The following is a 17,267-nucleotide window of genomic DNA, read 5'->3' as shown; positions in this document are numbered from 1 at the left end:
TAATTGAATAGATTTTAGATATATTGTGTATGTTTGTATAGTACACTAATTGAAGTATATATATATATATATATATATATATATATATATATATATATATATGTACAAGAATGTAATAGATATATGCACGTATCCACATGGTCAAATATACATAAATCCAGACAGCATTGTATTTTAAAAGCAATGAACAAGAAATACAAATTTCTTGAGTTATGCATCATAAATAATAATAGAGAAATGATGAAATATGCTAGTTGTCTGTTTTCACTATTAATATTATGTAGAGTATTTCTTGCATTAAATTATTCCTTGGTCGATTACAATTATCACAATAAAAACAAATTCAAAGGCATGAAATGAATCATTGTTCTAAATTTAACTACACACAGTCAAATTGATAACCGAAGGGTAAACAGATAAATATGATTATGATGATGATGATGATGATGTCATAATATCTGTATGCATATAACATTAGACAGAAACAAGTCAATAAAACCAGATACACAATAAAAAACAACAACGACTGGGAATCATGTGATTAACATTGAAAAACAAATGACTTGAAATTGTCTACCCTTAAAGAAAACAGTAAAAACTTTACTTATGTACAATTAAATGTTAGATGGTGGTTGAAGGTAGTCGACTACTTTCAACCACCATCTAATCTCACAATAGTGCACGCAGTGTCGAGTCACCTAGACTGGTGGCGACATTGCAACGTGACCGATAGCATTCGATCTGCACTAATAAAAACTAGACACGCAATCAATTGTGAATACAATTAAATGTTATTTTAAAAAGTTACTATTACATTCTTACATGTTTTATTACGGTTTATATAGGATTATGAAGTGACTGAATGTGTTCATACTAAATAATTTACAATTCATTAGAATGTGATTGCTTAAATCCTATTTTAATTATTGCCTCGATTGCAAGTTATGTAGAATAAGAGCAAAAATTTGATTTAGAGGCTAATTCAGGAGATTCCTAGTACGATTATGTGATTATGAAGCCGATCGACAAAGGTTTAGTTAAATTAAAAGAACTTAATAAAAGAAGCAATCAGTAGGTCACAACATAGAACATATGTACATCGCTCCAAGTTGTTAGAACCCATTAGCACAGAGAGATGTTATCAAGCCAAATCCCTGAATAATAGAGGTAGTAACAGTGTCAATGGTAGAAATCTGATGACAATACCTATTGGAAAAAAATTATTCTTGCTTAGACTGGCATTCAGGCTAATCCTACTAACAATCATTTAGTAACATCCGCCTTTATTTCTTTTATGCTACGACACTTATGCATTTCTCTTTATTATTATTTTGCGTATCTTATTTTATTTTTTATTTTTCAACATTACAGCAGCTTTCCTATGGCGGAAACCATGTCCTATCTAAACGATCTTGAGTCACTGACTGGTCGAAGAAAGTTGGATGCTATCACCGACTATGAATCCTGGAGCAGTCTTTCTAAAACCACATACACCATTCAAAACTGGTCTCTCTCAACATTCGCATTTTAACCCAGATCAGACAACTGATAAGGGGAGTATTTCTTTAGGAAGTCTCAGCATCGATGTCTGTTGTCCGTCCGAGAACCATATTCAAGAATCCAGTGAAGTACTACAAATTCGCTCTCCATCTGTCGCTTCAAAAAGCTTGACTCACGTACGTTTATCTGGGGACCCTGTGGCATCTTTGTCTGATTTTCCTAGCATTGATGTTGCACTAAGCACAAGAGCTGAGGTAGCAGTGACCGATTGGATCTCCATCAACAGTCTGTTATGTGCTGTTACGTTAGAAAGCTACATCAAAGTGCGAAAAGAATCGGTGTGAAAAAAGATATCTACACATTTGCTCTGACAGATTGCAGCCCGGATGCGATCAAGGATGAGTTCTACCACCATTTAACAGTTCTTCTGCAGAAAGTGTGTACGACAGATATTGTAGCACTAGCCGGAGTCTTGGATGCTTAGGTCAGGTGTCTAGGTACAAAAGAGAATAGTTTAGGTGGCCGATAAGGGCTTGTTTGTCGCAGGTTGGATAACGGTGACCACCTACCACAACTTTGTGCAGAATACAACCTGTTTCCGGCTCGCACTACCTACCAGCACAGTTATCGCCAATGTGCCACTTGACGTCCTCCTTCTGCATCTCAAACCTGGTCTCAGGTTGATCACATCGTGACCAGCTACCACTGGCGTGGTTATGTACAAGACTGCCTCTTGTTTCGTAGAATACAGTTGAACTGTGATCATATCCTTATTATCTTATCTTACGTTTCAGTGGCCAACAAATTGGTTGCAGCTAAATGTCAAAGCGAACTAGGTTCAAGGCTAGCTACTATCCACCGAAAAGAATAGACGAATACTGATTGTAATTGAATGACGCCATGAAAATGGCATGTAAAGTTGCATGCGGCTCCGCAAAACATTCCACATATAGGTACACTTATAAGTGTGTTTTCCAAAAAAAATTATACTTATTCTGTGTTCCTTAACTAACTGAGTTGGTGCGTTTGAAATCAGCATACTTATACAGTGAATAACTGAAATGAAATAATTTATTATCAGCTGATTTATTTATCATGGAATATGAAAATAAAAATTATTATTATTATTATTATTATTATTATTATTATTATTATTATTATTATTATACATCAGTAACCTTACATTTTGAAAACAAACACTAGAAAACTAACGACTTATATCTTATCAACTAAAATACTCATAAGTGTACTGTATTATATATTCAAATGAAAATTCTCATGGATAAATTTTGTTTCTGTAATACAATAAGATACATAACCATGTTGATTTTATTTAATATTGATGAATATAGAAGCATGTAGACTAGCGTCAATTGATTGATCTATGACATTCGATAATAAAACTATATAAGTTGATTCATAATTTATTTCTGAAATGTAAGTCAAACTAGTTGATGAACATTAATATAATGAAAACATTTTCAATAATAACAGGATTGATAATTGTACGACAAAACAATAAACATTTTATTTATTTATACTTGTATAAATATGTATAACAGATAGTATGGTTTCCAACAACACGGATATCATTTAAGTACGTGTTTGGATTGTGACTAGCAGCAGGACGCGTTTCGTCCTATTTGTGACTTATCACACAGATGTATTTATATCATAGTATCGATGTGTCACACTGAATCTCGGATCCAGTATTTATCTATTCAAGCACCAAACATTATTAACTAAGTGGTTAAGTTCAAACAGCCATTCGACTATTCAACGTCCATGATACTGTAGCGTGGCGTCGAGTCGCGGTTGACTATGAACACCGCTACCAAGAAACACGTGCCAAATAAATCAGAAGGCGTAGGTTGAAAGTAACCAAATAGATCCATAAAATCCCCGAGAAGCCAAATATCAGAAGACAATTAATGGACCAAGTCGAAATATATTTGCTGGCGATCTCGTGGCATCGAAAGGATACCGAGATCGTGCCAGGATACAAGCTTGGTTACAGAACGTAACCGAATTCGCGCGAAGTTACAATCAAAGTGTGAGTATAAGAATGGAAGCACAAAATAGCTGTCATTAGCACAGTTAAACAAAAGCACATTAAGACAGTCACTGGTACACTTGGTTATAATAATAAGCGTTTCTATTAAACCAGTCGTGTTCTCGTGATAAATGTGAGTCACTACAATACTATTTATAAAGTTCTGTATTTTCTTGGTGTTGATATTCAGCTAGAATTAAACGCAGATCTTGTATTCCATTGCTAGTCAGAATTTGAAACATATATACAAAGCCTTGTGTTTGTAGAGAATATAAAGCCAACCGTTCATGGTGCAAACATACCAACAGCAAGTGATCAAATACAGTCTTGAGTATCAACAGGGGAAAAGTGAAAAACCCTATGAATAAAAGAATATCATTAGCATATCTACACGGATTAATAGTTACTAGGTCACATTGATAAGTTTCATGATTGAAAATATTTTTAGAAAATCAAATCTGTAGATGGAATGTGATAAAAATACTAATTGTGTAAAGTTTAGCAGTGATAAAAGATGAAAATAATGATTTTTCTCATTATTGGCAATATACATCAACGTATTTCACATGATGCAAACAAATTAGAAAGCATTTCTTCTATGCTTTCTACAGTATACTGTTGTCAAATTTATCTTCCCTTGATTCGAAATTCCTCATTAATTAAATAGAGTTACACATTGGTTTTGTTATCATTCAGTTTCTGAACGTCGATCACATTCAGTTTAATAGCTGAAGGATGAAAAATATTGAGAAACTTTTCAATCTTTAATGTATTAGGAACCTTCTTAACATGTCATGGAACATCCCAAAAGATGAATGCAAGCAGAGACAAAGCTTAAGAAGTAGGTTATTCTGTTAATGAATTTTCAATACTTAGCATCTATTCTATATTCGCTTATAGAGAACTAAGACTTGATCGCAATGAGATAAAAAGAATAAAATAAAGACAAATTGACGTCCTAAACATCAATGGCAAGATTCAAGTAAACAATACCAAGTAAATTTAAACTTCACCCCATTTCACAAGCAAGTGGCTATCAGGACTCAATAGCCAAATGGATAACATGATGGCGTTTGGAGCGAACGGTACTGGGTTCGAGTCCAAGAGTGAACATCAACTCTAAGACGCAGGTATATCCATCCATCTTCACTTATAACGCTTATGAGGCAATACGAACAAGATGCACATATACCAATAAGAGACTGATCAATTGTAGTCCCAAACATCAATAAGGAGATTCAAACAAACAATATAAAATGAGAAAAAAACGAACATCATTTTTTGGATCTAATCTTCATGTAAAGTTGACCGAAAACAATAATCAATTAAGAGTGTTATTTCATTTTGATTCTTATGCTAAGTAATAACAAAAGCCAACTGTATATTAATCAATTCAAAACTTTCTATGATTTACTTCATTTCTAACATTCTATTCAATTACTAAAATTAATATATTTTTTTTTACTGTATTTAACTCATTGAGGAACTTTTATTAGTTTTAATTTTCAGTCAATTAATTTGTATTTATTAAAATGGAGAATATTAATTTTAAGATTAAAAGAGTATTGATTACGGTAATCAATATTGTTCAAATTATTGATATTAGAAAATGTGATCATTAAAATTATCATTTTTTAATTCAAAGGCAATTTGTCCAATATATGGGCTTATATTACTGGAAGATTTAAGGGAGTAGAAATAATTTTAAAAAATATCAGATAAAAACACGAAAGTTTAAACCCTATACAAACACACCACCTGTAGCTCTTCTAGGGTTACTGTTGATCCAAAGCTCAAGTGAGGGAGGATGGTTGGGCATGGAGACAGTAACCCTATCTTGTAGAAAATAACCTTGCTAATTATTGCTAATTAATCTGTCCAGATACAGTCAGGAAAATTATAAATAGGTCAAAAGACAGTCAACATTCAAAACATTAAGTGACTTCCTATATGAGAACCTTCGGTTAAAAGTGAAAAAGCTTGCCCTAATATCTAAGGAATTACTATTCCATCATACATACGAACGGAGTTTAGTTTACATTAATTTGCTCACCATGCATCAGTAGGCCTCAACATACACAAGTGAAAAGCAACATACTCAAATACAACACAGAGAACACCAGCTCAATCACACTTGATGAAGAAGCTCTGGATGAGGTACAATCTTCCACGTACCTATCGGGGCAGCATTATCGATGGACAAGGAGGATCTAATGCAGACGTAAAACCAAGGATTGGCAAAGCAAGAATAACATTCCTACGGTTGAAGAACATATGGAACTCAAAATAATCAACATCAAAGTCAGAATCTTCAATACGAACGTCAAGACAGTTTTAATGTACGAAGCCGAAACTTGGAGAATTATTACAACTATCATCAAAAATGTATAAGTATTTATAAACAATTGTCTACACAATATACTCAATGTCCGTTAGTCGGATACCATCAGCAACATTCTACTGTGGGAGAGAACAAATCAGCTTCCATATGAAGAGGAAATTAGGAAAACATAATGAAGTTGTATAGGACATACATTGAGGAAACTATCAAACTGCATCAGGAGACAAGCGCTAACTTGAAGTCCTGAAGGGAAACGGAAAAGAGGAAGATCAAAGAACACATTGCGCCAGGGACTGGAAGCAGAAATGAAAAGGACAAACAGCAACTGGGAAGAATTGTCCAGAACGGAGTTCTATGGAAAATGCTGGTGGGTGGCCTAGGCTCATCCATGAGGGGTGACAGGCGTAAGGAAGTATTATGTAAGACAGCATGAAAACCATATCAAACTTGTGAAATATTTCATTATATTTATGTACATATATTATACGGTTGTCAGATGATTACAATAGACTTTAGTTTCGTCTTCAATAAAATCTATATCAAGAAATTGTGTTTATCAAAGAATATAATGAAATTAAAACTATATGACCTTTTAAAAGGAATATAACCAATCACAACCTTCACAAATATGAACTAATGAAGAAATAGTTCTTCGATAGTTTTTCATAAATTTGATTATATCTCAGTAGATGTTAAATATTGTTTTAAAAATGAATTAAAGTGTAAAGAATCATTAACAAATTTTGTCTATCAGGCAATTATTGACAGTCTATTCAAAACATACTCCTCTAAGAAGCTGTTCGAAGTTCAAGAAGTACATATTAATATTTTACATTGATGAAGGACAAATCATTGATAACATCTAAAGATCGTTAAGAAATATTTTGCTGATGAGTAAGGCAAGCAAAGAAGAAAAGAAAAGACTAACCAAATGATCACTCATGATTAACTGCCTCCTGTTATCTTTGCGACCATCCATGATATTCAAAAGTCTGTTTATTGTTTCAATAGAATAATAGGTCTTCGAAAATAATGAATGCGGATGTCGCTATTCGCAATAACGAATACTGAAATATGCATCTCAAAGTGAAGCTATATATATATTAATACGTTTCATTAATTTGGGTATAGAAGTAAACCAAAAGGAAGAAAGAGAGAACAAACAACACATCACAAATTACCTAAGGTCACATGAAAGTAACAGCATATACAAAACACATTTCAAACCTCTCAACAAATTAATCAGTCAGAATAAAAACATACACCTTCATATTTCTTTTCTGGTTTCAATCCAGAAAACAAATAAATCCCTAGCTGCTATGGTAACTGGTCACTTACAACCAATATATATATTTTAAAATTGATGACAATGGATGGTAATTAGTATCATTCAAAATCCTACAGATTCTTTAAAAACTTACCATACTTCAAAACAAGTTTTACAGAAAGTTAACATCATATACATGACAGTTGCAAGTGTTGTAATTAAATGGTTTAGAAACAAATCTCAAAATGACGAATAACTTGGTTTGCTTGAGGCTGAAAAGTAGCAAATTGTAGAATAAATTAAATCTGAATTGAAATATTTGAATGTATTGATGATCGTGTAAGGAAGCTAAATGGGATGTATTTGAAAACGATAGTTAATAGAACGCAACCTGTCGAGTGAATGGTATAATGCTCAATAGAAAAATTTAATGTGGGACTGTGAATGCACAAATTTTAGTACCTTTAAAATGAGAAGAAATAACGGTGAAAATACACTTTTATGACTAACCAATCAGTTTCGATAGAGTTCATAAGATTTTTGAATGAAAACTGAAACGTAAAGATCGGTAGCCTGCATCTTATTGGAAGTTAATTAAGAAACAAGTAAAAATTACCAGTATATAGTTACTAAGAAGTTTAAAGTTGTCAAATACCAGGAGATTAAATAATAGGAGTCACATTTTCCGGAGTCCTGAAGATAATCTAAGGGTTCTTAATATTTAAAGTCAAAAAGTAAAGAGCATATTTATTCCTTTTCACACTTAAAGAGTGCTTCACCAATTTATTCATAAACTGGTTAAGAGTTAGTTTTCCTCAAGGTCAGTTTAAAGTCACTGAAGGTTTTGAGCTAAATATGCTTTCACAAAAATAACTACAAAGTTTCAATTGCATACAACTGTTCTCTGGGGGATATCGATTCGTGATAAAAACTGCCTACCCGAGTTAGGATAAATTCTTGGAATATCACTGAATTATAATGTTACTCTTTTTTGGTGTGTGTATTCCTGGCAATGGTCGCAAAAAGCCAGATTTTTAAAATCTTATTAATAGCATGATTTTGATTTATTTACTGGACTGTAATAGGATGAAGGATACTTCCGATTACAAATTGAATACTATAAGTATTCAAAGCTAAAATTCACGATTACTAATTGAATAGCCAACATACCATTACATTGTACAGGATTTTAATAAAAGTAATTAGAAATTTAATTGACGATGAGAAGCAGAGGACGAATATGTCAACACCTAATTGTGCCTTTTTATCAAGCAGAGTCAAATGTCATTCGGTGTTTAACTTAGGTTTTGAAGTAAATTAATATAGACGAGGGTTATACTAATAGTAGACTAACAGTACATGTATTAGATCTCCACTCATCTAGTTATAATGAGTTTTGAAGCGTACATAGTCGCAAGCGCCTGATCATCAACTAGAATTAGTCTTTAACTGGGTTATTGTTGATAATGGTTTACAAACAGACTATTATACACTTGCCGGCTAATGGTCACATTCGTGTCAAGTTTTACATAGTGACAACCGTAAACAATAAAAGCCATTAATGTCGTTTAGTAAAATAGAGGCGCAAGTACTGACCACCTTTATGGTAAATAGTTAACTTTTGGAAAATTGATTATTTTTTGTCTCATGCTATCGAATTAATAGTTATTTGGAGTCGTGAATAAGACATTAGCAATTTGAGCACAATGTAATTTCTCATAAATACATATGTACGTATCTATGTTAGTTAGATCACTTTGATTACATCTAACTATAAGTTGGTCTCAAGCATTCTGAGGAAAAAGTTTTTAACGAGCTGTATAACAGAAATTAACTCAGAATTGATAAGTTTCAAGATGAAAAAAAGTGGAACACATGTTTAAAATAAATATGAACGTTTTTAGCTGAATATTTATTTCCCTTGAAAGAAGTAATTAGAAATAGTCGTACAAATTTCCGAAAAATTTCCCAAAGTGAATAATAACTATTCATTCAACATATAAATGTTAACAGCAAACGCTTTAACTAAATATAATAATGAATCATCTTCACTTATATTATTACTACATTAACAGTGGAAGCACAGGAAGGCAGAAGGTATAGATTGCAATGTGAAATAAAAAGCAATGATGAACCAGTTGTGTACAGGACAAAGAATCAAGAGCATTGACACACGAATACATATACATAAGTACATGCATGTATACACACACGCCCACAGATCCTATTAGGTAACTGTTAAGCGGCAGCCAATTGTGTTGTAGATTGATCTGATGTTTGACTATTCCCTTCAGTTCCAATTAAAGCGGATGCATCATGACCACCACGTGCAATTTCACTTAAAGCAATCCAGGTTCCTTCTAAATTTTCCTTCCAAAGTGTAACCTAAATGATGATGATTGGAGAAGACAGAAAGAACACAATAATCATTTACTCATGCATTAACAAAAAACTCAACCATTATAAAGATATAAATGGAAATGAATTAATTCATTGGAAAAATAAATACGTTTATTCAATAGGGTGAAAAAGAAATAAAAGAATACAAATGATAATCTTCGTCTTCTTATTACATTATCGGAACTTGGTTTTGAAATATATATACAAAATTTCATTATGATTTATTATAATAATCAAGCGAAATCATGTACTATTAAATAAATGGTATTGAGAATTAAACATTTAACATGGAATTTTCACATCATAATTAACATTTAAATAGTTTTGATGTTTGACTAGAGGTGATAACTGACCTTAATCTTAGAAAAATACAAGCTGATAAACAAAATTGATTGTACTTTAAACACAATGATGATAACGATAATGATTAGAACTGTGAATAAAATAACGACAACTTTAGGAATAGGTAATAAATAATGCTTATATAAAGAATATGGCATTTTTATATTATCATGAGAAGAATTCACAGAATCAGCAAACACAGACAAACGGTATAATTATAAGCTGAAACAGATTCAGATATGAATGCAAAAAGATATCTATAAATGTTTGTAATGACTACACTAACCAAAAGATGTAAGTTATCCATAACATAATGTTGACATCTAGAAACTAAGAAAAGAACAATGTAGATGCAATGTGATTCAGTGAGTAGTACACTGTCTATTATCATTAAAGGAACTAATCATAATTATATATGTATTTGGAAAAGAGAAGAAAACAACATTTCAATCTAATTCTCTGACCAGTGTAATTCAATACATTTTTTAAATTTCATTTGTAATGCTCTGGATTGTCTTGCTATTGATATTTCGACTGATATGTGATCAGTTTCAGATGATATACGTGAATCTTGTGTGGAATGTCTAGTTACAGCCATTATGATATAGGTTTAGATGAAATATGGCTAGAAGTGGCGAAGTGGACAATGCTCTGGAGCTTGAAACGGAAAGTACTGGGTTTGAATACCCATCTAGGCTGGGATACAGGTATACTCAGCTGATGAATTTCAAGTAAGACGAGACGCGCGTCTTAGATTCCACTACTAGTTACATTTAATCTTTTCTATATAAGAAATTCTCATTATTTGATCATAACATCATTACTTGGTTAACTATTCACCGGTTTCTTTTCAGTTGCCTTATTCATACTGAAAACTTTTCTATTAGGGTTTTACCATCTGGTTTTTTATTTCATTTCGTTTTTCTTTTAACCGATTCCATACTTTTTTGAGTATAGATAGTGGTAATGCAGTACTGTAAAATATAGGTGTGTTAAACGTAAAGTGGATGGTGCGAATGATTTTCTTTCTTCTATTCCAAACAATAATTGTAGCTTTTATGTTCGTTTTATTTAATAGTTTTTTTTTCTAATAGCGTAACAATAGGCTTTAATCATAGAACAATATTATGCAATTCTATTGCAATCTAGACAATTAAATGTTGAAAGTGTCTAGAGACTGAAAGTAGTTGGTTGTTGAGAATTACACAACAATAAAATAACAAATGAATTCATATTATTCTCAGTTAAGATTACTTTACATACGATGTTTAAATTAATCAAAAATATAATATTGAGTGGAATTCCTTTATTTGATTAGATTGCTTGGGAAAACCACATACGGTAAGGTGTGAGTTTAACAATTCACATCAGTAGTTTGTCAAGTTGAATGAAATCAAAAACACAAGTTCCAAATAATTTTATATATCTGAATCAACACTCCTTATTAAATGGACTCACTGAATACAATTCATGTTTCAGTAACAGACGGCATTATCTCCTTTCAGTTTTAAGTGAAATAGATGGCTGCAGTCAGTCGTTAAACATACAAAAACTGACACATTATATGCATCGATTCACGTTTCCATACTAAATTAACATAGTGAGTAGTACAAGTAGTAACATTATCAATAGTAGTAATGGTAGTAGTATAGAAAGTACATGAACAAAGTGATTGGAGATTAATCCTTTGACAAAGAATATAAGTATACAACTCTTTATGTATATGAAACGCTGTTGAATATGACAAGAAACTTTTCTCAACCTTAAGGATATCCAAAACGTTAAAAAGTATTCATTTAGTATGACAATTTCGACTTTTTTTGGTCAGGCTACATTAATTCAAGTATCTATGTTTGTATTTAAATAAGCTAGAAAATACTTATTGACATGGAAATATAGCGGTAATGTTACAGTTGCATAATTAATTACAATTATTGAAATACAATGTACTACTGCTATACCTACAAATATATAGGCATGTAACTGTTCATCATCACACATACAATTTTTCCATTAGGGTCACACTCAGGTCAAAAGTAATAACTATGTGCCTGTAATGCAAATGTAAAACTATTCGTAATAGAACAATAACATGATAAAGTATAAAGAATAATATGATTCATCTTCGTATAATCACCAATTCATTCATCTTTACATTGAAAAAAAGAAAGAACAAGGTGAAATGAAAGGAATAAAATTAAAAATGTTGATGTTTCAGTTCATAGAATTTATGTTATATTTGACCCGATAAGACAGTTGTTATAACCTTGGTTTAAACTTGCAAAATAAAGGTCAAGGTCATATACATATACTAACCAAGCCGCGATTTGAAACAAATGAATAATATAAAAAATATTCTGTGAAGATGATATCATCCGAAGATGAAATAGTAATGAATAGGGTTGGCTTTTTTTTTCTTGAAAGTAAAAATTTTTTTCTAAATTGAGGTGAATACATAATTACGAAATGTAAATAAGCACAGAGAAAGGCGAATGATTCTCTGTCTCTCACACCCACATACATGCATAACACACAAAGACAAATAACAATGCATAATGGCTAACTTTTGAGGTATATTGACTGGTACTTGAATAGGAGTAACATCAATTGTGAAAATAAGTGGGGTTATTGTAAACATTAACACTCAAAAGGAGGAGAACAACGGGTTTGAATGTAGAGACTTAAAATACACCCTTCAATACTTGAGAGAAAAATAATTAAATTTCGGTGACTTTTTTTACACCTTTAATTAATATGTAGATTAAATTGCATGTTGTTATGTTTGATACCATGACTTTAGATTAATCGAAAAAGCAAAATATAAAACTTCAGAGTATTAACAATATGTTTATTTTCTTCAATTTTATGTACTACGTTAAGTTGACTTAGCATCAGCTCAAGAAGTTATTGATAGTCGAACTAATTCCTATAGGTGTAGGGACAGATTACCTGGTTGGGTTCCGTACGATTTTGGTAATATATCTTTAGAGATGTTAAGTGATAAGGATCAGAATTGTTTGAAATGGCGTAAATACATTCACTTATTAGCCTCACCAAGACCTGAGTTTCAAGATTATTTCGTAATTTTTCTTAATCCACGAAATCACTCCTTTTCAAACCAACTTTCTTCACTTTCTTTAATATTCTCTACTACCACTGATGCTGTTACTATTTCTACGACCCTGGATTTTCTCTTGACAATTTCATCTCGTAATAATGTAATATGGTAACCAATACACATATATGTCAGGTTCTATGTTGCGTGCGCCTGACTAATTAACTTGATATAGGAGAAATTAAAAATCAACAAACTAATATGCTTATAATTAATCAGAGCAAGGAATACCACAGTTGGTAAGATTCCATTGACAAAGGATTTATACTAGTTAGCAATCATAAAATTACTTATCTGTTGTAGTGTATGCTACTTATGTCTGTTGACATAAGTAACTTCCTTCTATTTAACCAGTCATTAATTAAATGAGGACAGAAAATGAGGAATTTTTCATTATATCACATCTGGAAATTTTTTAGCAATGGCAGTTATTCCGTTCTGTCAACGTCCAGCCTAAAATCACAAACTGACTTTATCACAAAAATATGAGCTGTTGAATAGGAACTCATAAACTAAAATCTATGCACTTAATCTAATGACACCTAATAGTCTTAATGCATTAGTGAATGATTGATCAGGAAAATGTTATTCTCCAACAGCTTGTGATACAGAATTTATTTAAATGCTAATATGATGAAAAGAAGCATCTTATTTTAAGATACAAATTAAAAAAAAAGTATTTGAACTCATGAAATTATTTTTGATCTCAGTTCAATTCGATGGTTTCAATCAATAATTCAGTTTCGTGAGTGGTTGATTATCATTGAGCTAAATGGTTTCATTTATTGATCAAGATTTTATTCATTCATTTTAATCGTAAATTATTTATCAGATCATAAACCATAACAATAATCAACACATATTTTCTATCACTGGGTTATTTGAACGAAAATTAAAAAAAAAAAATAAATATCTCTAATTGTCAATCACATAAGAATGAATTGCAAGGATAATATAAAAAACCTTGTTCAGAAGACAGACGACTGAGTGAAGTTAGGCATATACTACTTATGGACAGAAAAATAAAAATGGTATGCTCTACAGTTCAGCATGTGACATTGACATCCAAGAATACAAACAATTCGATCTCCATAAACTGTGTTTACAAAAGAGGATTTTCTCTGAAAGAGCATCACAGTGTCGTATTGTGACTAAATAGCAATGTGAACATTAATCCTAGTCGCAGTATGAAATGTATAAAATGAGTTTAACAAGTAAAATTATGAAGGAAAAAGAAAAAAACAATACACCCAAATTAAGTAACTCGTAGGATACACTAAACAGGTTTACATACAAGTCATGCACAGAACTTTTCATTTTCGATAGTCTACGACTGACTCACTGACTAGTAAAAAACACAGTGCCCTAATAATGAAGACTAAGTATCTTGATTGATGGATAAAAAGTTTTCATATAGAATTCAAGCGGAGGAAACTAAGTAGTTGAAAAAAAAGTTGCCAGAAAATGCGTGTAAAATCATCAGCCGTATCATATGAAGGAAAGAGGACAAATGGGTGGCTAATAGAAGTCTTCTAATTGAAATAACAGGTTATTAAATATACAATTATAGAACCTGAAGATAATTTATCGAAAAGAATATTCTTCGTTCAAATATTAGTCTTTTAACAGAACTGTGTCGACATGATCTAGCACCATATATTTCAGTGGCCCATTCACATGTGGCTAAATATATACTAACTGTACAAAAAAGTCGTAAACACAAATTCGTTATTATAGATTTTATAACACCCAATACAAAATGGGGACAGAACCAATGTTAACAAATGTCAATTCGCATGTGGCAAAGTAGAAGATACAAGTGTTTATTAACAGTTGTCTACCCAAAATACTTCGGATCCGTTGGCCAGATACTATTAGCAACAATCAACTGTGGGAAAGAAAAAACCAGATCCCAGCGGAGGAAGAAATCAGGAAGAAGCGCTGAAAGTGGATAGGACACACATTGAGGAAAGCACGCAACTGCGTCACAAGACAAGCCCTCATATGGAATCCTCAAGGCAAAAGGAGGAGAGGAAGACCAAAGAACACATAACGCCGATAAATGGAGATAGACATGAGAAAAATGAACAAGAATTGGATGGAATTAGAAAGGAAGGCCCAGGACAGAGTGGGTTGGAGAATGCTGGTCGGCGGACTATGCTCCATTGGGAGTAACAGGCGTAAGTAAGTAAGTAAAATAGAACCTGAGACATATCGGTTCAAGTTACCACAGTACATTAGCATAACGAGATGAAATTGTCAAGGCGAATCCCAGGAATAATATTAGTACGAAAGTCAACAAAAAACATTAGGTGATAGACATTGTGATTCGAGAATTAAGAATGATTTCATGGAGTAGAAAAAAGGGAAACAAAAGTGAGTAAATGACATGAAACTAAACATTTTAATTATTATATTCATCCGAGGAACTTTATTTATTATAGACACCAATTAACTAACAATGATCATAATAACAATAAATAAATCATGATTTATTGTTGTTTTGACTTCATGAAAGAGAAGTTGGCTACAGATAAATCAATCTTGAAATATCTGAAAAAATCACTTTTGATTTGAGTGTACAGGATGAATTAATGAAAATAAAGGGATCATGCCAAAGTGGAAAGTGAAATAAGTCAAAACAATAATTGTATCAAGTTTTGATAAGTCATGAGTCAGTCAACCAATCAGCGAGTCATAATCAACATAAAGCCTGACATGTGCATTCGCCCAAGTTGTCATAATACCACTGTAAGTATGAAGAGATGATGAGTTCAACAAGGGAAATAGATAAAAGGGTCAAAAAATATAGGAGGATCAGTGTTAGCGAGAAGGATCAAACAATATACTGAATGCAGACAGAAAATAAGGGATACGATCAATAAGTGATTCATTTTAATGAAATGGAAGTGAAAACATTCAACAAACAAGTTTAAAGCAACAATGCAAAAAAGAAGGACACGATTTCTGTTAGAAACCATTGAAACCCATATCTCCTTAGTGTGATATGTGTTTACTAGTTGAAAAATCAAGAAGCCAGGAAAACAGCCGATATCACATTGTTGCATAGACTTTATCATTTTCTTCATAAATATGACAATTTAATGATCATGATAAGCAAAGTTTATGTACATTAGATGAAATGTGGCTGCCAGTGGAATGCAAGATGCACGCTTCGTCTCATGCGGGTCTATTCAGCTGGATTACCTGGTGAAAATATCAACGAGATAAGCCAAACTATGAAGAAATGAGTCAAAGTCATTCCACAAGTGAGTGGCTATCTACAAGTGGATAACACGTTGTTGTTTGAGGTGAAAGATATTGGGTTCCAGTTCCGGAATGGATACAAACGCTGGAACGCAGGTAGATTAAACTGACGAGTCCAAAATCGGACGAAACGCGCATCTTAGATTCCACTCTTAGCCACATTCCACTTCAACATAAAACTGTCATAATCGCTATATCGAGGGAATCCTCATAAGATATTAACTAAAATTGATCACATTTCGGTCAAAATAACAATAACAGTATAATTCAAACCATTAAAAATTTAATCATAACAAACATTTCTACAAAAAGAAAACTGATTCAATCTATAGTTTGAAAGTATACCTTATTATCTCCTCCAGATACCGCTAAAATATTCCCAGTTACAGACCACGAAACATTCCAGACAACATCGGGATATGTATACAAAATAGTTGGACGCCAAAATGTGGAATATTGTGTAGACTGGAAATCTTTTGATTCTACTAATTCATTAGAACTTGGGTTTTTATTATCATTATTATTATCATTTACTGCTGTCGATCGATTCGTCATACGATTTTCATTATTATTATCATTATTAGCTGTCGATTGCCAAATTATTAATCTTCCATCTTGGCCACATGAAGCGATTAATTGTCGTGAAATATTCAAGCTTGGACACCAAGCAACATCACGTACCCAATCGGTATGACCATCTAGACGAGTTTCTTCGATCCATTCTGGATTTCCAGAAGAAACATCTTCACTATTAGTAAAAAAACGGAATGAAGAGTAACAATAAAATTTCACTTTAACTACGAAATGATAGAAAAAAGATCCCCAAAAGTCAGAATGAATTCATACTTATTCACTTTTGTATCATATGAGAATTAATACAGTACAACCTATGATTTACAATTACAGTTTTCCAATATGAATACAAATATAACTCATGGTTTTATTAAAGAGAAATAAAAAAAATTATTCGGCGAAGAAAATT

The 17,267-nt window shown here is 32.0% G+C and overlaps 1 protein-coding gene across 1 annotated transcript in view; it reads right to left on the bottom strand.

The window, feature by feature from the left end:
* Positions 1-3,435: 3,435 nt before the first annotated feature.
* Positions 3,436-17,267, bottom strand: part of SEC13_3 (GTPase-activating protein S13) — a 37,216-nt gene continuing 23,384 nt past the window's right edge. The window contains exons 7-8 of the mRNA XM_051209397.1: positions 16,631-17,033; positions 3,436-9,546 (exon numbers count right to left, since the gene is read on the bottom strand). Of these exons, the coding sequence (XP_051074853.1) occupies positions 9,400-9,546; positions 16,631-17,033 (550 nt within the window). The 3' untranslated portion in view covers positions 3,436-9,399. The remainder of the gene's footprint in view (positions 9,547-16,630; positions 17,034-17,267) is intronic.

This window comes from Schistosoma haematobium, chromosome 1 (genome assembly GCF_000699445.3).
Source record: "Schistosoma haematobium chromosome 1, whole genome shotgun sequence".
Taxonomy (NCBI): domain Eukaryota; kingdom Metazoa; phylum Platyhelminthes; class Trematoda; order Strigeidida; family Schistosomatidae; genus Schistosoma; species Schistosoma haematobium.
This window is presented reverse-complemented; position numbering and strand designations above follow the sequence as displayed.